At 39.8% G+C, this 23,116-nt stretch overlaps 1 protein-coding gene and 1 long non-coding RNA gene across 6 annotated transcripts in view; one reads left to right on the forward strand and one right to left on the reverse strand.

Moving 5' to 3' along the window:
* LOC129658025 (uncharacterized) overlaps positions 1–18,799 on the forward strand; it is a 72,130-nt gene extending 53,331 nt beyond the window's left edge. For 2 of the 3 annotated variants that reach the window (XR_008717226.1, XR_008717227.1), the window contains 2 exons: positions 18,049–18,362; positions 18,597–18,799. This is a non-coding gene — a long non-coding RNA (uncharacterized LOC129658025). The remainder of the gene's footprint in view (positions 1–18,048; positions 18,363–18,596) is intronic. The other variant, XR_008717231.1, reaches the window with a different exon arrangement.
* On the reverse strand, positions 1,441–15,087 carry NAA11 (N-alpha-acetyltransferase 11, NatA catalytic subunit). 3 transcript variants are annotated; one of them, XM_055588892.1, is made up of 2 exons: positions 14,194–15,087; positions 1,441–2,176 (listed from the first exon to the last, which is right to left on the reverse strand). In XM_055588892.1, the coding sequence occupies exon 1, from the start codon at positions 14,896–14,898 to the stop codon at positions 14,206–14,208; it is 693 nt and encodes a 230-aa protein (XP_055444867.1). In that variant the 5' UTR covers positions 14,899–15,087; the 3' UTR covers positions 1,441–2,176; positions 14,194–14,205. The 3 variants fall into 3 exon arrangements, with proteins under 3 accessions (XP_055444867.1, XP_055444866.1, XP_055444868.1); XM_055588891.1 differs by lacking the exon at positions 1,441–2,176 and adding an exon at positions 3,561–6,530 and having other exon boundaries at positions 14,194–15,084; XM_055588893.1 differs by lacking the exon at positions 1,441–2,176 and adding an exon at positions 9,541–9,675.
* Positions 18,800–23,116: the final 4,317 nt, after the last annotated feature.

Genomic DNA, 23,116 nt, shown 5'->3' on the forward strand with positions numbered 1-23,116 from the left:
TAACTTATAAAGCTTTGAATTCTGAGGGATAAGCCATGAATGACAGAGTGGTTCTAAAAGCTGTACATTCTGTGATAAGCCCTCTCTCTCTATTTTTTTCTCATTAAAGACAGAAACCTATATTTTCACATGACTGACCAAGATATTTTAGAATCAGAATTGTACTGGTATACACAATTTTAAACTATAAATACAGCCTTCTTTCTTTATTCAGGGTGTCCAGTTATTCTGAAACTACCTCCTTTCATTGTGTAAGTTTTGGTAACAAACAAACAAAAGAATTTACTGGATACAAATTAATCTACCCACCCTGCTCCCTCTGACTCCCCAATTATAAAGAAGAGAATAAAATTAAAGAACATGTATGAAGTGGTGGAAAATATATCATGGATCATTGCTTTTCTTCCTTTAGTACTTTATAAGGGATACACAGGCATTGAGTAATTTTAAGGGACTCAAAATCTGTTATCAGTTTCCAAGTGTACATCTTCCTAGGCTGATCTGCCTAAGAACCCTTCTGTTTTGTTGGTTCTTTTCTCAACTTCCCTTCACATGAATTGTTTTGCCACTTTTAAAAGAAAGGCATACCTCCAACTAACTGAGAATCTTACTAACTAGGGCATACTTACCAAGGATTTCCTGGCGGCTCAGATGGTAAAGAATCTGCCTGCAATGCAGGAGACCTGGGTTTGATCCCTGGGTTGGGAAGACCTCCTCCTGGAGAAGGGTATGGCAAACCATTCCAGTATTCTTGCCTGAAGAATCCCCATGGACAGATGAGCTACAGTCCATGGAATTGCAAAGAGCTGGACATGACTGAGCAACTAAGCACAGCACATATACCAAGGCACAAAACTGTCTTGAATACCAAAGGAACAATAGAAATATTCATTTCCTAGAAGGCTCTTTACATGAGGGAGTCCATAATTTTCCAAGATTCTTTACAACATCTATTATTTAACAAACTTTAACTTTTGTACCTTCTTTCAGTAATGAATGTATGTACCTTGGGACTTAACACAGCTTTTTGCTCTGGTGATGCTTCAAAAAGTAGCCAGATTTAGATGCTTGCCCTAATGTATCACCATAGTTTACTTAAGATTTTGAATATGTGAAAACTTTGGTGATTTTTTTTAAGTCTCCTTTGCTCAAAACCATGCAAATGGGAAAACAAGTACAATTTGATTCACACAAATAATCTTTTTACATATGAATGCTTGGGTCATAAAGAGCAAGAGATAAACAACTCTTATTAAGCGTTTCCTTTTAAATGAATACATAGAGATTTGACTTGCTACATTTATAGGAATTCACTCCCTTTGTCATACTTCATTCCTTAAAATATTCACACACATGCACACAGTCATCACTGCAGAAATGCTGATTTTTTTTTTCTTTTCTGGATGGCTAGAGAGGAAAATTATCAATATTTCACACCAGTTTGAATCTGATAAAAATCTCTGAAAGTAAAAACGTTAGTAATAACATTTACACGTCTTCTTACAAATTACAGTGCAGTTTTCCCTACAATACCTCATTACACAATAACTCAGAAGGTATGAAAGTTATTTTTCTCTATTTTATATATGAGAAAATTGACATGCCAGAGGATATCCAGGTAGTAATAAGCCAAACTAGGACTAAAATTTAAGCCTTTGGACTCAGGTCTGTGATTTCTCACTCTATTAAACCACTTCTGTGACAATTACTTGCTAAGGACTGTGTTCTCTAAGTAAGGTCTTAAAATATGCAGTTGAGGTGATGACCTTACACAAAGCTATCTTAATTTTGGTGTGAAAGCAATATATGTATGATTTATAATGAAAGGACTTTTTTTTTTTGCAGAACTTCACAAAATTTAATCTTTATATCCATATAAGGGAACAAGCTGTTTAAATTACCTTTCAAGTGTGCCTCAAGGAAATGATCTGTGTCTTTTAAGATTTCAAAGAAGCATTCATGTCTAGGAAAAAGTATTAAGAAGGGCTATGATAAGTCACTTGGTCTGTTTCATCAGGTTTTTGGCCAAGTACCGTTAATAACAGTTCTGACTCAGAACACCCAGATGATGAAAGGCTATGAGGAATGAATGACACAGGAGTAGAAGAGCCTGTGACTCCAGACTGGCCTGGTATCTGACTCGTAACTGGACATTGCAGTATTTTAGCTTCTTGTTCTGGAAAGAAATTAAGAAAATTTCAGTGAGAGTATCTGTGAATATTCTGATTCTGCACGTCTGTGCTATATGCCACTACTGCCAAACGACAGGTTATTGTTGGCTTGGAGACAAAAAACAAAGATAAAACTAGGAAAAGGGAGGGGACACTGATGTTGAAAAGGGAGGACTGGGGAAAGGATGGGCAGGCAAGTAATAGAAAGACAACAGCAAAATGCTTCTTTGAACAAATTAACTTAAATTTGGAGTGTCACCATGGGAAAATTGCCCTTCAAATTACCTTCATGATGAATTCAATGTCTTACTGCTGCTGCTAAGTTGCTTCAGTCGTGTTCCGACTCTATGTGACCCCAGAGACGGCAGCCCACCAGGCTCCCCCGTTCCTGGGATTCTCCAGGCAAGAACACTGGAGTGGGTTGCCATTTCCTTCTCCAATGCATGAAAGTGAAAAGTCAAAGTGAAGTCGCTCAGTCGTCTCTGACTCTTAGCGACCCCATGGATTGCAGCCTACCAGGCTCCCCCGTCCCTGGGATTTTCCAGGCAAGAGTACTGGAGTGGGGTGCCATTGCCTTCTCCACAATGTCTTACTAGTCAATGATTTTCAGGTGGCAGCATACAAAACAATCACCTGGAGGCTTGTTAAAAATACACAATCTGTTTTGTAAATTTGAGCTGGAGTGAAAGAAACTGTGTTTTTAACATAGCACCTGGGTGACTTTGATGAACTGTACTTTGAGAAAACCTGGGCTAGAAATTCTTATCCCTGGATGAGAAATTTTTTCTTGAAATTGTTTCCCACACCACTTCAACCCACATAAAGATCTCATACTTTTTTTTAATGTGTTCATGTTCAAATTCTATGTCAAATATCAGCATGGGAAACATTCTTAGTGTCTGGAGTAATCTATGGACCAACAAACACAATAAATTGAGTGACAGTTCAAAAATCTCATCTACCCAGTCATTTGTTTGGAAGTCAAAGATGAGGAAGGAAATATTAACATATCAAAGAAAGTGAAAGTTAGTCTCTTTGAGACCGTTTGTGACCCAATGAACTCTACAGTCTATAGAATTCTCCAGGTCAGAATACTGGAGTGGGTAGCTGTTCCCTTCTCCAGGGAATCTTCCCAACCCAGGGATCGAACCCATGTCTCCCACGTTGCAGGCAGATTATTTACCAGCTGAGCCATCAAGGAAGCCCAAGAGTACTGGAGTGGGTAGACTATCCCTTCTCCAGCAGATCTTCCCAAACCCGGAATTGAACAGGGGTCTCCCGCATTGCAGGCAGATTCTTCTCCTGCTGAGCCTACCTTCTAATATAATAGAAGATGTCAATTATTATCACTATAGCTCATATACTGTAATATAAATTTTGCTTTACACATTTTGATGAAACAGGTTTGAAATTTTTATTGAAATCATTAGGTCATCAACCTCATATGACAAAATTCCTAAGACAAACAACATTTGCATGTATATTTAAGAATGAGATTCTAAATTATTTGGAGTCTAATACAAACCAACCTATAGGCCAGTCACAGGTATTCTGGACTAGTTCCATATTTCGAGATAACTGTTAAGACATCTACAAGTCAAGGTGTGATACCTAGATCAGCAACATCAGCATTGCCCATTGTCCAGGAGCTAGTTAGAAATGCAGACACTCAGCATCCCCCCCACCCCCACTTACGGAAACAAAACCTTCATTTTAACATGGTCCCCAATGACCCATCTGCGTGTAAAAGCTTGAGAAAACTTTCTTTCAGCTATTTCAGAGTCCTTATCCTTTCCTAGTTTACTCAGCTTTGGACTAACGTCCAGCACCCCTCTCTGCTCCTCCTACATATCTACTTCCCCATTATTGTTTCAGTCACTTTCGGTTCCTTATTCTTATCTCCAAAAGGAAAACACAGATTCCAACTAGGTAACTCACAGACTTCATTCACAAGTTTCTATTAGCCAGAGAAAACCCTGCATCTTGATGATTAGTGTTTCTGAACAATATGCTCACAGACCTTAGCCCACCCAGATAGTTTCTTTAAAGCAGCAAGTACAGGAGCCGGTGTGGGTCATTTCCTACAGCTAGTCCAAGGGTGTTTACCACCGACTCTCCTACATCCTTGTTTCAAAGTCCTGCTTTGGCCTCTCTCGGTTTGTACGGGGTTGGCCAAAAAAACTTGGGTTTTTCCACAACATCCTATGGAAAAACCCAAATGAAGCTTTTGGCCAACCCAATACTTAAGTACAAAGCAGTCAGCCCATTAAATAAGCCCCATGTAAAAAGAACAATGCTATTACACAAAGCAGTATCACAGGCTCCCACATTTTCTGTTGCAGAAAGCTATTGCTCCTGCTAAATCACGATGATTACCCTGGAACCACCTGGGAATATGCTAATTTATGGCCAAAGCGATATTAATTATTATTATTTAACTTTCATTATCTAAGTAGGCACAGTGCAAACCAGGTAGGTTGCTATAATTCTGTCTTCTCTTGGTAGAGACTGGGAAAAAGGATCTAACAGTAACGTAAAAAAGCTGCCAATAGTTTTGGTAAACAACACTGCAAAAGTCAGGCATCGTTTCTTATCTTCCAATTACTCCAGTTCCTATCAAGTTAGTAGATACAGTCATGTGCCGGGTGCCGGAGAGAAATCACTCAGGTAAGCTGAGGCTACTCCTTCTGTTTCTCCATCTGCTAAGCTGTTAACACGAAGACATATTGACAGGGGCTCAAGGAAAACATGGAATATTTCACCAGTAAGATTATGCTGCCCTAGAGACAGATGTTAGAAAGCTGTAATATTTAAAAATAAAGAGATAAATACATGCTTGAGAGGAAGGAATAAAATAGTTTTAGAGTTGGGAGAGAAAATTAAAAAGAAAAACAGTAAAGATGGAAAGATGGATGAGAGGTTTGTATTGTCAAATCCTCATGTAGGAAAAAACTTTTATGTCTGCCTCAGGCAATCATTTCCTATTAGGCAGGCATTCTTTTTTTTTTTTTTTTTTAGGCAGGCATTCATAAGAGTGCATTCTTAGAGTAAATTTGTAAGAAGAGCTTAGGAGGGCTGATTATGACTACAGAGAACAGATTTCTCTCTTGTCATCGGATGGTTAATGTCAGGGCTTTAACTTTAAACCATACACACTAGTTTTCATAAAAATTTAAACATGAGAAAAACTACACTCTATGGTAATTCACATTCAGTGAATAGAAAAACATTAAGTAATGATAACTGGATTTTATCTGGTGACCTCTGCTGCACTTCATCAAAAGTGGTCAAAATGTTTTGCCTTTACTTCTTTTTACTGGGGAAAACAGTAAACAGGATTATAACAGTGGGTTATATAAATATTTACAAAAGACATATAGTTGTCACATGTTAACACATTTTAAAACTCGATTCTCCCTTTTTTGCTATTGTTTTCACACTTTTGTAAATAAAATGCAAAAAGGAGCAAGAGGAAAGTGAAAGGAATTTTGGCTTTGAATTCAAATAACTTGAGTTCAGGTCCTAGAAATTTACTTCGCCTCCTTGAGCTTCAGGTTCCCCATCTATAAAATAGGGATAATAATACTTACCTCCCACTTGCTGAGAGGATTAAATATACTGGTAATAAAGGCCCTAGCACTGTGCCTAAACATTATAGGCTCTCAATAAACGGCAAGTTATGTCACTAACCAAAAAAAAAAAAGACACTAAAAAGCAGATTAGACATTCCAATTTAATTACTGGTTGTCCTTTTCTTAAAATCTCCAAGTTCTGATTGCATAATAGAAGCCCTTACCACTTCCTCCCCCTGGGAAGGAGGAGAATACCTCTTTAAGAAAGGAGAGGACGTGAGAGCGGACAGGTTCCTGGAGAAAGGAAGAGGAAACAGAATACTTCTAACAGAAGAGGTGAAAAAGGAAGAGGAAGGGGGCATGAGGTCTGACTTGATGGTCCTGACCACCCCCTCAAGAATGAAAACCCAGAGGAACAATGGCAAAAACTAAAAGCCTGGGAGCTTTGGGAGTTTTCCCTGTTTCCTGTTCTGTATTTTAGGAAGGGACAACCTTACAAGACAACCACACCCAACAAAGGACTACTACAAACACAATAAAATGGCAGGCATGGTGTGAGCAGGCCAGGAAAGGTTCGGTGATGGCAGGCCTCAAACTTCCTTGGCGCTTGCACAGCAGGCTCTTGTGTCCACGTATTCTGTCATGATCCTGGTGGGGTATGTGGAAGGTTGAGAGTGAGAAGCCATTGGGGTTGGCCTGAGATGACCCCAGAGCAGATGCTACAGAGTTCACGGGATAAGCCAGGCCTCAGAGAGCAGATGTGGTTGAGACACGAGGACCTGCAATGCTGTTGAGAAGTGAAAAGAGAGCAAGTGAGCAAAGGAGAGCTATAGACTCTGAGAGAATAAAATCTGGGTTTAACCAATAACAGATTCTGGCAGCAGATCAACAAGGCACTAATAGCCAGTTTAGACTCGCTATATCTCCATGGGGGCCAGTGAGAATTCAGATGACAGCACAAAGAGCCACACGTGAATCTGAGGCTCTCTCCCCTCTCTGTGGTGAAGACACATGAACTTTTTTTGACATCTAAGTGAGAAGGGGATGACAGAAGTTGAGATGGTTGGATGGCATCACTGACTCAACGGACAGGAGTTTTGGGTAAACTCTGGGAGCTGGTGATGGACAGGGAGGCCTGGTGTGCTGCAGTCCATGGGGTCGTAAAGAGTCAGACATGACTGAGCAACTGAACCGAACCAAAAAGCCATTTCTGCCAGAAGAGACAGGAGTGGGGAGAACAATTAAAGGCTGAGATCTACCCCAAAGATCTTATTTTAAACCTAAAGAAATTATGACACTTTTGCTTGCCATCTTCAAATTCTACCCCATCCTACTCCCCTCAAAAAGAAACTTATCTCAAAAAAAAAAAAAAAAAAAAAAGAGAGAGAGAGAGAGAAAAAGGAAATTTATCTCAATTCAAATGAAATGAAAAGCCTTTTTAGCTCTTGATAGCTAGATGCAATGTGTCCAATTCTAGAAGTCATATTTTCTTTCTGTGAGACCTGGATATGAAAGCAAAATACCCATTATGTCTCTTTATTCATAACTTAAAAGCATTCTAATTACAATAGGTAATAGGAAGTAGTGCCTTAAGTACACTTCCTCTCCTTTTCATTTTTAAATTCTACATTGGTAATTTGGGAGGGTCCTTCCTTCTTTCAATGACTATATACTGAGAACTTACAATGAAGGAATAATGTATCAGGAGTTAAGGAAATGAAGATAAATGGGACATGGGGGTTGTTGTTCAGTTGCTAAGTAATTTCTGACTCTTTGCAGTCCCATGGACTGCAGCATGCCAGGCTTCCCTGTCCTTCACTATCTCCTGGAATTTGCTCAAACTCAAGTCCATTGAGTCCGTGATGCCATCCAACCATCTCATCCCCTTCTCCTTCTGCCTTCAATCTTTCCAATCATGAGGGTCTTTCCCGAAGAGTTGGTTCTTTGTATCAGGTGGCCAAAGTATTAGAGCTTCAGCATCAGTCCTTCCAATGAATATTCAGGGTTGATTTCCTTTAGGATTGACTGGCTTGATCTCCATGCAGTCCAAGGGACTCTCAAGAGCCTTTTCCAGCACCCGTTTGAAAGCATCAATTCTATGGCACTCAGCCTTCTTTACAGTCCAATTCTCACATCCGTACATGACTACTGGAAAAACCATAGCTTTGACTATTTGTCAGCAAAGTGATACTTCTAATTTTAATACACTGCCTAGGTCTGTCATAGCTTTTCTTCCAAGGAGCAAGCATCTTTTAATTTCATGGCTGCAGTCACTGTCTGCAGTAATTTTGGAGTCCAAGGAACTGGCACATGGGCCCTATCCTTAATAAGGTAGAAAGGTTTGTGTGATATGTGAATGGAATATATAAGTTAAAGAAAAGCTAGTGGAGTATTGCTTCCCATTACTGAGTAGCTGCAAATAAAACAACAACACAACCTTAAAATTGTCAAGATGCATTGTTTTCCCATCTATCAGATGCACACAGAAGTAGTAAGATAAAGGCTATTAGGCACAGGCCAGTTACAAAGCATTTTTGTACAAAGTCATAATTTTAGAAAAGCCAAAATCGTAATTACAGAGAAGTCAGTTCCCAGAATAACAACAGTGAATCAAGCAGGACAGGCAGAGGCATATAATACAAAATGTTATTTTCGAAAAAAAGTGTATTTGCTGTCATGGAAGATGTGGGAGAATAGGCCAGAAAGTCTATCATCATTACCTTTTTAATTTGTTTCAAACACTGTTAAAAGAGGCATGCAAAAGAAGTTATATAAAAACCAATTCTATAGTTCTTTTAGTTTTCTCAGTAAATATTGCTTGATACAATTAAGACATTAAGATAAAATATGAATATTATTAGTCCTTAACTTATTAGCTTATTAAGTTCAAATTCTTACACTACTAGGATTCCTTAAAGACAGGCAATGGCAGCCTGAGAAATATGTTAATTGTTGACATGACCTTCCAAGAACAAAATAGAATTTTATGACTTGGAACTTAAAAAAAAATCCTATGATAGTCTGAGGATTTCAGTCTGAAGAAACAGCACTGCAGAATATTTCAGGAAGGCTCTTTGAACCACAGCCATTCACAGAATAACTGTTGTTATCGTCTCTTCCTTACCTCTTCCACCATAGAGCTCCTTAGCATGAAGAGTATAACATTTAGGAAAAGCCTCTGCTTTTGTCAGTTACCTCTAACAAAGTTGGTATTTCAGTCATCCTAAATATATACATGGCACACTGACTGAAAAGTGACATTGTTAGAGATTATAAATAATTCAACAAATGATATCTATCTGATTAGTATTTCAAAACAGTATTTTATCTCTTCCCACCTCCCCTCCCCTCTTTATCTTTATACAGTGCAGCAGCATTTGAAATCTATGGTTTCTGGCATATCTGGGGTAAGGTTATACTAGGAATTTACCAGACCTGTCAGTCTCTAACTTTCTTCCATATTTCATTATATCATTCCAGTTATAATTAGTTGTCTGGTAAAATTAAGAACAGTCTATTTCAGTGAATGCTCATGTGAACATTTAACAACTTTTTGTTAGGATGACAGCTTAGCGACAGAAAGAATAGACCAGAAAGGGAGAGTCACTCAAGTAACCTTTGTTAACTCAATATTGCCAGCTCAATGGAAAATTTTAAGATTCTGCATTTTTTCCCTTTTTGTTATTAATCATCCACATATTTCTTGTCAGGAGCATCAATTTGATGGCATTCCTGCCTTAACTAGCATGTTTTGAACTGACCTGTCTTCATTGCTATGGCTCCTTAGAAACTCCGCTGTTGACGAGCATTGATTCAGCTGAATGCTTTGACATTCAGCTTGTCAGTGAAAGCTATTTTAATCATTAAGATGCATCTCCCTTCCAAGGCTGCAAACTGTTGCTGCTCATACACAACATTCTATCACTTGATTACTGTGGAGAAGAAAAAAAGGCTGGATGGTTACTATCACTGCAGTTTGAAAGCGAAAATTTATAGAATAAGTAACTGTGTGTGAAGCATTGTGCTCAGCAATTTTCAGGCATTGTCCACTTAATCTTCACCCTGGTGGAGTCCCAGCATCTGAGTTTGCTTCCCTGTTTTCCACTTACTGTCTGAATGACAGGCACTTCTCATCTGTAAAATGGAGCAATGCATTCTGCATGTGTGTGTGTGTGCCAAGTCACTTCAGTCATGTCTGACTCTGTGTGACTCTATGGATTTTAGCCCGCCAGGCCTCACTGTCTGTGGGATGGATTCTTCAGGCAAGAATGCTGGAGTGGGTTGCCATTTCCTCCTCCAGGGGATGTGCCCAACCCAGGGATCGAACCTGCGTCTCTTATGTCTCCTGCATTCGCAGGCAGGTTCTTTACAAATAGCACTACCTGGGTACCTACTTTAGAGGGATTTTAGGAGGATTAAGTGAGACAATTCACAAGTAGTCCCTATAAGAGTATCTCTGACACAGTGTTCTCAGTGACTTTTATTACCATTTTGTAGAGGAAGATATCTGGTCTCCTTCACCAGCTGCCCTATTCACCATCACTTCTAAATCTTCTAACTCTGTCTCCATTGCCCAGACCCAAAATAAGATAAGGGAAAATGAAAGGTTATTTCTTTCAGGACTTTCTTCTGTAGGTATTCTAACTCCAGTTCCACAGGGGGAATGCCACAATTGTGGCTGGATAATACTTCTGTTGTATTAACCTTTTTAATTTTTGTCTCTATTCTTTCTTTCCTCACAGAAGTCTTTTCCCATTCAGGCAGCTAAGTGTATGTCCTAATAAACCCCTGCTGAATGGGACAAAGGTGAGGGATGGTAAATGCAGCTTTAGACAATTTGGGGGATTTCCATGTAGAGGGGTCAATTCTTCCAGGCTTTAACAAGAGGCATAAAGGCAGCAAGGTGGCAGGGTCCCAGTATCCCATGCTGAGGTTTGTGCAGAAGACAAGTGTGTCATGTGACTAAGCAGACAGCTCAGATAGCCTGGCAGAATTTTCTGTGCCACGTATGGAGAGGGAGGGTGCAGCAGAGAGATCCCAGGCTCCTAGCTGGGCATGGAAGCAGAACTTCTCAAAGACCAGAGCACGACTGGGGTGGTTCCCACTGTTGCAGAAATGATGCTGTGTGGTTACCAGAACTCATTCCTTTTTCTCCCAGGCATACAACTAAACTACACTATCTAATCTCCCCTGCAGGTAGTTAGGAAAATGAGACCGACTTTTAACACCTAAATAAACCTCCATGTGTATTATCTTCCCTTATATGCAAGTTGAATGTATATGAACCAGTGGAGGACATATGATTCTAGAAAATGGCACTGTATCAGGGGCTTTTAGCCTGGGATCCATTAACTGAATTTGGGAGAACCATGAACTTGGATTTGGAACAACAACAACAAAATTCTGGATTTTCACTAGCCTCCATCTGAAATTTAGCATTTCCTTCAATAGGCATAGTAGTGTGTTACAAACCTTGTGACTTTATCACCAATACAAATCACAGGTTTTCATATTACACTACAGCTGCTGGAGGTATCTCCAAATAGCATTTACACTCAAGTTTCTTTTAACTGCATAAATATCGTAAGACCCTGATGTTGGGGAAGATGGAAGGCAAAAGGAGAAGGGGATGGCAGAGGATGAGATTGTTAGATTGTATTACTGACTCAATGGACATGAATTTGAGCAAACTCTGGGAGACAGTGAAGGACAGGGAAGCCTGGCATGCTGCAGTCCATGGGGTGGTAAGGAGTCAGACACGACTTAGTGACTGAACAACAAAATAAGCTTATTTTAGAATAATTTGATAACAGTATTAATAAAAATTGGTTTCCTTTGCAATCGCACAGATTTTCAAGCCTTTAAAAGGCAGTTTTCCAGGTGTCCTTAGGCTTCACCAGATTCCTAAACAGGGCTAAGGAGCAGATTAGAGTCCTGAATGACTTCATGGAGAAGGGCCTTTCTTTTCCTCTCCCCTCCACATCCCTACCACATCGCTCATACTGGACCGTGATGTGAGAAAATGTGTGTTACTGTTTTCAGTTATTGAGATTTGGAGATTAATTTTTAGAACAACTAGCCTCCGCACATTAATACTCTTGCTACCAAAATTGCCCAAACATGGCAGAGAACACCTGAGACCTGAAGAGGCCTCTGACTGGAAAGGACCCAGAAGGGGCTCATAAGGACCAAAGATTAGATGGAGCCAACGGAGCTGTCTCAGCAGGTTCCAACATGGAAGGACACTGACGCTAAGTACAGGGAACACCTCTTTCATCTTAGAAATAAAGTCCGATTACAGTAATATAAAGAAACATTTCAGTTATTCCTGAATTTGGACACTGAGATTTGTAACTGCCACACAATAATTTTCTTACAATTATTTATTATTTTCTCTTCCCCTGCTAAAGTGACAGTTATTTTTGTTTCTCATACCAGATATTAAGCAATCTCCAATTATCTTTGCTTACTTAAAATCTTACTCAGGTATACTATAACAACTGAAGAGAAGCTGATAACCACAAAGATAAGATGCTATATAATGTAAACATCAGCCTGTCCTAATCACTGGTGTATACCAAGCTCCAAGTCTCATGGCCAGGCATATACAAATTTTTATGAATGAGTAAATGAATCCAATGGCATTTAATTATATGCAGTGTGTCACTCATAACTGGACTTTGTTACGTGAAAGTTGCTGCCTTTTTCATATATAAGGGTAAGGTGACTAGAAGTTAAAGCTTCTAAATTGACCCTTCAAATTGTTACGGTGTTACAACGTTCTTTAAGGGAAATTAAATAGTCTTTTAAAACTACTTTTCAGTGACTGGTTAATGGTTAGTATGAAGAACAGTAATTGTTTTGTTCTTTGACTTTTTATGTTGATTTTCACACATTATAGAGTGAAAAAAATAGCATAATGAACCCCCCAAGTACCCATTACCCAACTTCAACAATTATTACATGTTGTCATTCTTATTTTTTCTATTTCCCCCTCCATGAACCTCTTTTGTGTGTGTGTGTGTGTGTGTGTGTGCGATTTTGCTGGAGTATTTTGAAGTAAATCCAAGGCCTCATATTATTTCAACTCTAATTACTTCAATATATATCCTTAGAAAAGACCCTGATGCTGGGAAAGATTGAAGGCAGGAGAAGGGGATGACAGAGGATGAAGTGGTTGGATGGCATCACCGACTCAATGGATGTGAGTTTGAGCAAGCTCCGGGAGTTGATGATGGACAGGGAAGCCTGGCATGCTGCAGTCCACGAGGTAGCAAAGAATCGGGCACGACTAAGTGACTGATCTAAACTGGTATCTTTAACAGATGAGGGCTTTTTAAAACAATACTACAATATCATTTAGCTCACTTAACCAAATTATTAACAATTCCTTAATAGGATACAATCTGTGTTCAAGTTCTGCCTAGTTGCGTCAAAATGTCTTATATTTAGTTTGTTTAAACCAAACAACCTCCATAACAGTTGTATATGGTTAGTATATCTCTACAACTTGTTTTAACAGATAAATTCCTCCTCTTTTTTTAAAAATGACATTCATTTGTTGGAGAAACCAGATCATTTGTTCTGCAGAAATTTTCTCATTCTGGATTTGGCTGATTGAAATTTAACATGTCCCTATGTTTTTTTTTTCCTTAAAAAAATGTTAGATCCAGGGTCTTCTTTGGATTCAAGATACATTTTATACAGACACACAATATTTTCTTTGGGCAAGAATATTTCATAGCTGTCACTGTGCACTTCCTATTGGATTAGGAGGCACATAATATTTGTCTCCCTTATAGTGATGCTCGACCCTGGGTTGAGAAGATCCTCTGAAGGAGGGCATGGCAACCCACTCCAGTATTCTCGCCTGGAGAATCCACATGGACAGAGGAAGCTGGTGGACAGTCCATGAGGTTGCAAAGAGTCGAACACCACAGAGCAACTAAGCACAGCACAGCACATAGTGATGCTACACTTGACCAGTGACTTCAAGTGTTGCTAGCTTGATCCATCATTGCAAACTGTCCCAACTTTCACCTAATGGCATCATTCATTGATGACAACTGCCTGATCTATTGTTTCAAGAGTTTGAAAATGGCAACTTTATAACTCTAGCATTCTTTCTGCTTTTATTAGCTGTCATTCTATAAAGAAGAAATTTCTTTCATAAACTATGTGGATATTCTGAAATACAATTGATATCGAAAAGGCAGGATAAATGTTGTTTATTTTACTGAATTTAATCTACTTTCAGCATGGAATCCTATTAACTTCCTATAATGAGCAATGAGTTTCCCCCAACCCACTCTACACTCCTCCCCAAGGTCAACAGGGTGTTTTCACAGTGAAATCCATTGGGGCTAGAATGGGATGGACTCCGGTGACCCAAGTATGGTGCAGGAATTCAGGGGAGATAGGAACTGGGTCGAGGAAGTGAGAACACTTACCTTAAGCAGGCTCTAGGAGGTGGAGTTGGAGTCTTCTGAATTGTCCTGGGCATCGGGGCTTTCCGTGGATTCACTGGGTTCCTTGCTGTCACTCCCACTACCATCAGTGGCCGGGTTCTTCTCCTCTTGACAGGCCATTTCGGAACCAGGAAGTGTGCTGCCCTGGGTCTCTTGGTTCTCCCTGGAGCCCAGCACCACATACCCGCCCTTCTTCAGCTGTAACTGCCTCCTCAGCTCATCTGCCATCTGCGACAAATCCCGCTTCATAGCATAAGCATCTTCTCCATCTGCATAGTATCTGGGTTCCACCTCACTAATCTGAAAGTTAAGAGTGTTAGAATAGAGGTGCAAGGCTGCCCGGTTACTCTTCCTGACGTGCAGGGACACGTACTTGGCACTAAAGTTCTCAGTCATGGCCCTGGAGGCCTGGTCCATAAGCTTCTGGGCTAGGCCCAGGCGCCGGTGGGAACGCTTCACAGCCAGTGAGGTTATGTGTCCGTGAGGGACATCATCTGGGTCTTCCTCCATTTTGGCCAGGACGTAGCCCACAATCTTCCCGTCCTCGTCCTCAGCGATGTAAGAGAGCTGGGGCCAAGAAAGGCCATGGTAGAAATAGTATTTCATCTGGTAGTTCTCGGGAAGGCAAAGGAGGTTGCAATGTTGCATGTTCATCAGGTCGTCTGGCCGAGCATTGCGGATGTTCATGATGGTGGCAAGCAGCGAGCCGGTTCTGACGGAGGAGACTGTGAAAAAAACTACAGCCGCCAAGCCCTGTTTGCCTTGGTGGAGTTTGAGTTCACAGGACGGAAGCTGCCGGGCTGGAGAGTGCGGAGACTGGTTGGCTGGAAGGCGGGATGACCAGCAGACGGAAGGGGCGGTGCTAAGTGCTTCCGGAAGTGCGCACCTAGTCCCAGCCAATGAGGTTTTTCACTTCACTGTGCATGTGCGCACGCATGGCTTAGGGGGCGGAGCAGTAGAGTTCCTTATGACCTCAATGATTTTAATACAATGTTTAATGTATGATCTGTTACTGACATTATTTTCTTATTTGTTCCAGCTGTAACTTTTTAATTTGGATATATCTGTATAAATGTTCACAAACTGGATAAGCCCATGTAACCACAGTTTAGAGCAAGAACTAGAACATTTTGCAATTGCAAGCACCCCAGGACACCTTGACACCACCCCTTTCCAGTTCTCCCTGTCCCATGTCCCAAGTGTAACTATGACCTAGATTACTAACAGTCTTTATATACATGAACTCACAGTGCAAACACTTTTTGTATCTCCCCCCCACCCCCACCCCCACGAACTTCCCTTGTGGCTCAACTGGTAATCCGTCTGCAATGCGGGAGACCTCAGTTTGGTCCCTGGGTTGGAAAGCTCCCCTGGAGAAGGGAAAGGCTACCTGCTTCAGTGTTCTGCCCTAGAGAATTCCACGGACTGTATAGCCCATGGACTCTCAAAGAGTCGGACACGAGTGAGCGACGTTCACTCACTTTTCCCCCCACTCAATGCTTGTTTCAGCTACCTAGTTGTGTATAGTTGGGAGTTCCTTATACTATTTCCTGTTTTATCTTCCATTGCTCCAAAATATCACAGTTCATTCACCCATTGAACTGTTACTGGCCATTTGTATTATTTTTAATTTGGGAATGGTATGAATAGTGTAACAAAATGTTTTGGAGCATGTTTTTTGTTGACACCTGCACATTTACCTAGGACTATAATTACTGGGTCAGAACAGACTGTGATGTTCAACTTTTGTATGAACACTGCCAAGCCTTTCGATATGGTTGCTGTACATTTTCATCAACGTTTGGTATTTCCCCATCTTTTTCATTTTAGCCATGGCATAGTGGGGGTGGGGGGGCTGGAGTGGAGTGGAGGGATGGTTGGATGGGGGGTGGTGGGAGGGTGGTAGTATTATATTATATTTTTATTTTGCATTTATCTAATGAAGTTGAGCACCTTTTTTACATGCTTATTAGTCATACATTTTTTTTGTGAAGTGGTTGTTCAAGTCTTTTTTTTTTCATTTTTCTATTGGGTTGTGCATATTTTTCTCAATATTAAAGAGTTTAAAATATATATATTCTGAATATAAATATTTTGTCAGAGATATTTATAATGAATAGCATCCTCCCCTATTGGTTGATTTTCATTCTCTTGTTATTTATGACATCAAGTAGGAACTTTAACACTGTCTAATTTTCCACTTTTAAAATTTCATGGTTAATGCTTTCCATGCCCTGTTTAGGAAACTTTGTTAACTCCAAGGTCACAGAGACATTCTTCTGTGTTTTCTCCTGAAAGCTTTATTGTTTCACATTTTAGGTTTAGATAGGCAATCTATTTGTATATGTTGTGAGGAAGAAGTTCAGCTATTTTTTGCTTGCATGGATATTATATCCATCTAGCACAATTTATTGAAAAAAGTGACCTTTCCTCCACTATGTTGCATTCCTGCCTTTGTCATAAATCCTAAATTGCATTTCTAAATAGACTTAAAAAGTTTTATACCACCTTGATGTAGCAAGATTTGGGAGTACTGAATAGTGCAAAGAAGTCACATTTTATTAGTACCACTTGCATGTAACATGACTATAAGCCTTAGAATTATCTATGTACCTTATACAATCTTCCTTTCCCATTTCCTGGCATATCATTACCTGGACACTCAAACATCAGAATGTATTCTGTTGTGATTAGGTAGTCTCTTTTCTTATAGGTCATGGTTATACTCTAACTTATCTAGAAAATGTGTGCAGCATTCTTTCCAATAAGGATTCATACTCATTTACTAGTTAAAGTAATCTAGAGCCATGTGGTTTGTGTAACATAGCTTGAATAACTACTATTTTTTGTTGTAATTTAATAATTAGTTGTGTTTCATTGATAAATTTTTAAGATTTATTATAATATTTTATTTTTTTTGATTTTTTTAAATTTTATTTTATTTTTAAACTTTAAATAATTGTATTAGTTTTGCCGAATATCAAAATGAATCCACCACAGGTATACATGTGTTCCCCATCCTGAACCCTCCTCCCTCCTCCCTCCCCATTCCATCCCTCTGGGTCGTCTCAGTGCCCCAGCCCCAAGCATCCAGTATCGTGCATCGAACCTGGACTGGCAACTCGTTTCATACATGATATTTTACATGTTTCAATGCCATTCTCCCAAATCTTCCCACCCTCTCCCTCTCTCACAGAGTCCATAAGACTGTTCTGTACTATAATATTTTACATCCTTGATGTTTTAAGTGACTCTATCAGTTGAAAAATTACTTCCTGGTATTATTTCTGTTCATAAATTTCTCTTTTCTGTTATACCTCACTCTGTGAACAAGGATGTTTTCAGATGACCTTTCTCTAAAAGCATAATGCAGAGAGTCTACAGTTCTTCTACAATAGGTTCTTCCTAAAAAACATGGACAACCAGAATTTGAGTTCCTTGTGTTCTTCTGTAGGAACATTGCATCTTTACTGGACTTGCTAAAGTATAGGCTTGAAAAATGGGGCAGATGTGACAAAACAGATCAACTAAGAAGAACTCAGAACTCACATATCAATTATGTATCCATCACCTGTGTTGTCATTACTTTTGTTCAGGGCTTCCTTGCTGGCTCGTGGTAAAGAATCTGCCTGCCAATGCAGGAGATGAGGGTTCAATCCCTGGGTCAGAAGATCCCCTGTAGAAGGAAATGGCAACTGATTCCAGTATTCTTGCTTGAGAAATCCCATGGACAGAGGAGTGTGTTGGGTTGCAGTCCATGGGGTCACAAAGAGGTGGACATGACTTAGCAACTGAGCACATGTGTGCATACTTTTTTTTACCTTTTTCATTCCGTAGGCCATGAACCCAAGAAGAAGAAGGTCTTTGCTGCTGCTGCTAAGTTGCTTCAGTCGTGTCCGACTCTGTGCGACCCCATAGACAGAAGCCCACCAGGCTCCTCCATCCCTGGGATTCTCCAGGCAAGAACACTGGAGTGGATTGCCATTTCCTTCCCCAATGCAGGAAAGTGAAAAGTGAAAGTGAAGTCGCTTAGTCGTGCCCGACTTGTAGCGACCCCATGGACCACAGCCCACCAGGCTCCTCTGTCCATGGGATTTTCCCCACAAGAGTACTGGAGTGGGTTGCCTGTGAGAAGAAGAGGCACCCTATGAGTCAGTAAATTTTGTTTGTTATTTTGTTTAATCTTGAATCTGAGAGGTAACAACACAAAGTTTTCAGAGGCAACTAGTTGGATCCAGAAAGCGAAAGTGGCAGTTGCTTTGGCTGTAGTGTGAGCCAAAGCATTTCCCTGTGCAAGTCATTTAGAGAACAAAACCCTTTATGGCAGCAATATGATAATGCATAGTAGTAGTAGTAGTAATGCTCAGTTGTGTTTGGCTCTTTAGGACGCCATGGACTGTAGCCTGCCAGGTTCTTCTGTCCAAGGGATTTCCCAGGCAAGATTATGGGAGTGAGTTGTCATTTCCACCTCCTCCAGAGGATCTTCCAGACCCAGGAATCAAAACTGCATCTCCTGCATCTCTTGCATTGGCAGGCAGATTCTTTACCACTAGCACCACTTGGGAAGCCATGATAATGTATAACAGATCATAAATGAACAAATAAATGTTTTTATACTTACTGAGGTGATGAACTCTTGTTTCCTTCATTGTCCATAACCATAAATAAGACCAAAAATAATAAATTCAGTCATGTGGGTAAGCAAGAATAGACAATAAGGAAGAATTTCTACTTTCCCATATTGCTGCATATTCTAAACCCATCTTTTTCTGGCCATTGACCAGGCATATCTACCTAAAGTATGAGGTCAATAGTTTGGGGGATAAAAAGGTTTTGCAGTTAATAATGGGTTTGAATAGTGGGCAGGGGCTGTAAGACAGTCATGAAACTCCACTTGTATTGAAGTGGTAACAAACAGGTTGAGTTTAATATGAGCCCAGCCTTCTCTATTTGCAGAGAAGAATACAATTGCATATTTTAAAGACACATTAGAATATGTCTTTAGGAATGCTGTGACCATGTGGGGAATAGCTAAGTCAAAGAGATCTGGACAGAATTGACTCATACTAATGAGTGGGCCAGTCTTTGTCTTCATGAAGCTGTGTTCATACCTAAAATAGTTTCTTTTTCCTCACAACAAAAAATATATAGACATACATTACCAAGAAGACAGTTCTATGTTTCTCTACAAGATTTGTTTAGATCAGAAAAAAGACTATTTGGTTTCTTGTGACAAAGATCATGGCTCTAGGATGTTCATTTAAACACGATGCAATAGAAGCTTTGGGCTTCTGAGGTGGTGCAGTGGTAAAGAATCCACCTGCCAATGCAGGAGATGCAAGAGATGTGGGTTTGATCCCTGGGTTGGGAAGATCCCCTGGAGGAGGAAATGGCAACTCACTCCAGTATTCTTCCCTGACAAATCCTATGGACAGAGGAGCCTGGTGGACTACAGTCCATGGTGTCACAAAGAGTCGGACATGACTGAACACTCACATACACACAAATAGAAGCTTTGAATAGAAGCATATTTGATATGCTAGGTAAGCAATAGCTAGCTATATCTAAGAGGGTGGACATTTGTGAAATTCAAGTGAGTCTTGGGACACTGAAATTAGTTTTTAACCTAAAAGATGACCTCACTCCTATTGGTATAAACATGTCATGTCCTAAGTAATGAATCTGAGACAGGGGTCACCAAGCATTTTTAGAGGCTTTGTAACATATGGTCTACAAAAGTGGTAAGATTTCAGTGAAGGAGTAGCTAACAGGTCATCAACATCTTGAATAAGGGCAGAGTTTCCAGTATGTAAAATGTTATCCAAATCCCTTTCCAAATGTGGAAGATCAAACAAAACCTTTCAACATCATCTCAAGGAATTTGGGTCAATGTGAATTGCAGGTCTATATGGTTCTTGGCTTGTACTGGAAAAGAAAGCAAATTAGAACAAAGTTCCACGGCTGTAAAATATTCAGTAGTATGTAGGAAGCAGGAGAGGATAGCAAGGGGACAGGGTTGGGAATGATGGAAAAAGAAGGTAATATCGTAGCATGCAGTGCTTGAAGATCTTTAACCTTAAGATTATTTCTGTTAGGTTTCTTGCAATGCCAAGTGGATAGAAATGTTAGGGATTCTTTTTAGGCATTTTATTAAAGTCAGCGGATGATTCAGCATTGTAATTGATTTGGACTGTGATATGTAAGCAATGCTTATAATGATCGATGTGTCCACAGGCAAAAAGCCTGGGAAGACTTCAGACAAACATAGCATTTGCTTTGATTTTTTCTTATCTCTTCAGATTTGGCTCAAATATCCTCTCTTTTATTGATTCCTATCCTCCTGGAAAAATGAACTACTTTCTTATTTGTGTGCTCCTCTCAATCTTATCTATGTTTTATGTGTATCATTTATTTTTAGTTTCTGTCTTCTTTGTTTCTTGAAGATATGACCCTATCTTATGGAAATAGTTTTCTAGGAACTAGCAAATTATCTGCCACATAGTAGGTCTTGAGTGGATGCTTATATAATGAATATGTAATTAGAGGTATAAATATATTAAGACAGGCTAAGTAAATCTTTTCTTTGTGCAGTCTAAATAAATTGTATGATTATAGTACATACTTTTGTGTAATGACATCCATTATTGTTGCTTAAGTGTGTAATGAGAAAACATGACAGTACTTACGCTGCATCAGTTTCTATACTTAGCATTATTTTCCCTAACCAACTACATTATGTACCAAATGCTCTAATGTCTAGGCTACTCAGAGATATGCAGATCATTTTCATTATGTAAAAGAAAAGTAAATTGAACATAATTTAGCAATCAGTTTACAGCTCTAGATTTCTCTTTCATGCTTTGGGAAGTGGGTTGGTCATTGTCTATTGTACTAATGTTCATTTTGACCCCTCACCCATAAACCATGTGTCTCAGACTTGCTTTCCAACTAGCTTCCAGATAGATTTGGTCCATAGGCGACCTGGAAAGGGGTAGGTGGACGGAGGTGGGGGAGAGGGGGGGATAGGAGAGGCCAGAGTATTTGTCCCCTACTAGCTGATCCTCGGGTGCCATCTTTCTGCAGTGGCTGGTTTCCTCTGGGCTTTCAGCTCCCTGCTAGACAGCCTCTGCTTTTCCATCAGGCAATCATGGCTTCTAGTCTAGGGTAATAAGACTTCCCCCTTTATCCCTCCAGCTCCAGAATTGGTAGTGGTTTCCTGCCTTTGCTAATTTTTTGATTGCTTCACCATCCCCTGTTGGATTCTCAGCTCTTCCCATCACTCACTACCATGCATTAAATTGCCTCAATTTAAATTACCTGGAGTGGTTTGCTGGCTGGTCCCTGACTGACAGAAATTGTAGCAATCGACTATGTTTTTAAGGTAAATTTAAATTTTATGTTATTTTTCTTTGTCTGACATATATTAGCTAAATACTGAAGCCACTTAGAATAATAAGGTGAAATACTCGGAGACAGTCATGGATTCACTGTTCTCAGATATGAGATGGGAGGACCTCTTTGCTGCTGCTGCTGCTGCTGCTGCTAAGTCGCTTCAGTCGTGTCCGACTCTGTGCCACCCCAGAGACAGCAGCCCACCAGGCTCCCGTCCCTGGGGTTCTCCAGGCAAGAACACTGGAGTGGGTTGCCATTTCCTTCTCCAATGCATGAAAGCGAAAAGTGAAAGTGAAGTCGCTCAGTCGTATCCGACTCTTAGCGACCCCATGGACTGCAGTCTACCAGGCTCCTCCATCCATGGGATTTTCCAGGCAAGAGTACTGGAGGGAGGACCTCTTTAGATTAATAGAATTCCTGCTGGCAGAGGTACTAGAAACCTATTCCATCAGTTCCACATTATTACCATGTAAGTGTCCCAGTTGTCTCTAAGTACCATTAGGAAGTCAAGCACTATAAGGGTTTGGAGATTGTCAGAAGTCACTTGTAGTTAGTATTGTGTCAGCAGCAATTTGTATGCAAGCTTATAAACATCATTTGATGGAAATAGAAGTGGGAGTGAAGAGTGGCAGTAGAGGAGTAATGACTAGAGAATAGCTGATTTATCTAAAGAGAAGAGCTCTTTAAGAAATCATGCTGGACATAGTGAGAAGAAGCTTGACTTTCATTCTTGATTCAAGTGTTTCTTTAGCTGTGATTTTGGTCAGGCCACAGGAGATTTTTCTATTCTCCTCTAGAGGACAGAAATCTGTATATCAACCCTGCTACTTTATTTTGAGAATGAAATGGGATAATGTATGTGAGACCTTGTTGCAGTAGACTATATGGAATAAGTTATTTTGAAGCCCTGAAAGTCCTGGCTGGTAGATACACTTGAGGAGAACAGAAAATTGAGACAGGATGAAGGAAATACAGCAGATGCAGAATGACAGACATTATGAATAGGTTTCAAAATAATTAGAATAAGAAAAGTAATACTGGATTGACAAAAAAGTGTGAGAATACTAGTCCATAGGTTTTGAAAGGATACAGGAGGAAAACCTAATTTATCTCACATTTTCCCATTTAAATCTTGTAATATGTTCCATTGTTAGTTATAAAACTAGCCTTTTTTAAAACCTCACTGACATATTTTATTCCTTGATCCCTTTGGAGCAGTGGATATAACCAAATGCTCTCATCTGTATTGTGAAGCAGGAAGTAGAGTGATTAAGTAAGAGAAATAAAACTACTTGAGAAATTAGTCATAGAATTTTACAGAGAACTGAGGATGCCAAACTCCTACATAAATTGCTTTTGGTTTCCTGGTATACAACTAGTTGCCAACATTTATAAATGTCATTGCTTTGTAATCTCCATGCTGCATGGTCTGGTCACTTTGAAAGTAGCTGATTTAATTATTATTGTGTGTGTGTGTGTGTGTGTGTGCAAGAATTCAGCTGCTTAAAGATGT

The sequence above is a fragment of the Bubalus kerabau genome, chromosome 7 (assembly GCF_029407905.1).
Source record: "Bubalus kerabau isolate K-KA32 ecotype Philippines breed swamp buffalo chromosome 7, PCC_UOA_SB_1v2, whole genome shotgun sequence".
Lineage (NCBI taxonomy): Eukaryota > Metazoa > Chordata > Mammalia > Artiodactyla > Bovidae > Bubalus > Bubalus kerabau.

Bases quoted from the DNA above. Each gene is read 5' to 3' on its own strand.
- NAA11 (XM_055588892.1), bottom strand. From the start codon at position 14,898: ATGAACATCCGCAATGCTCGGCCAGACGACCTGATGAACATGCAACAT.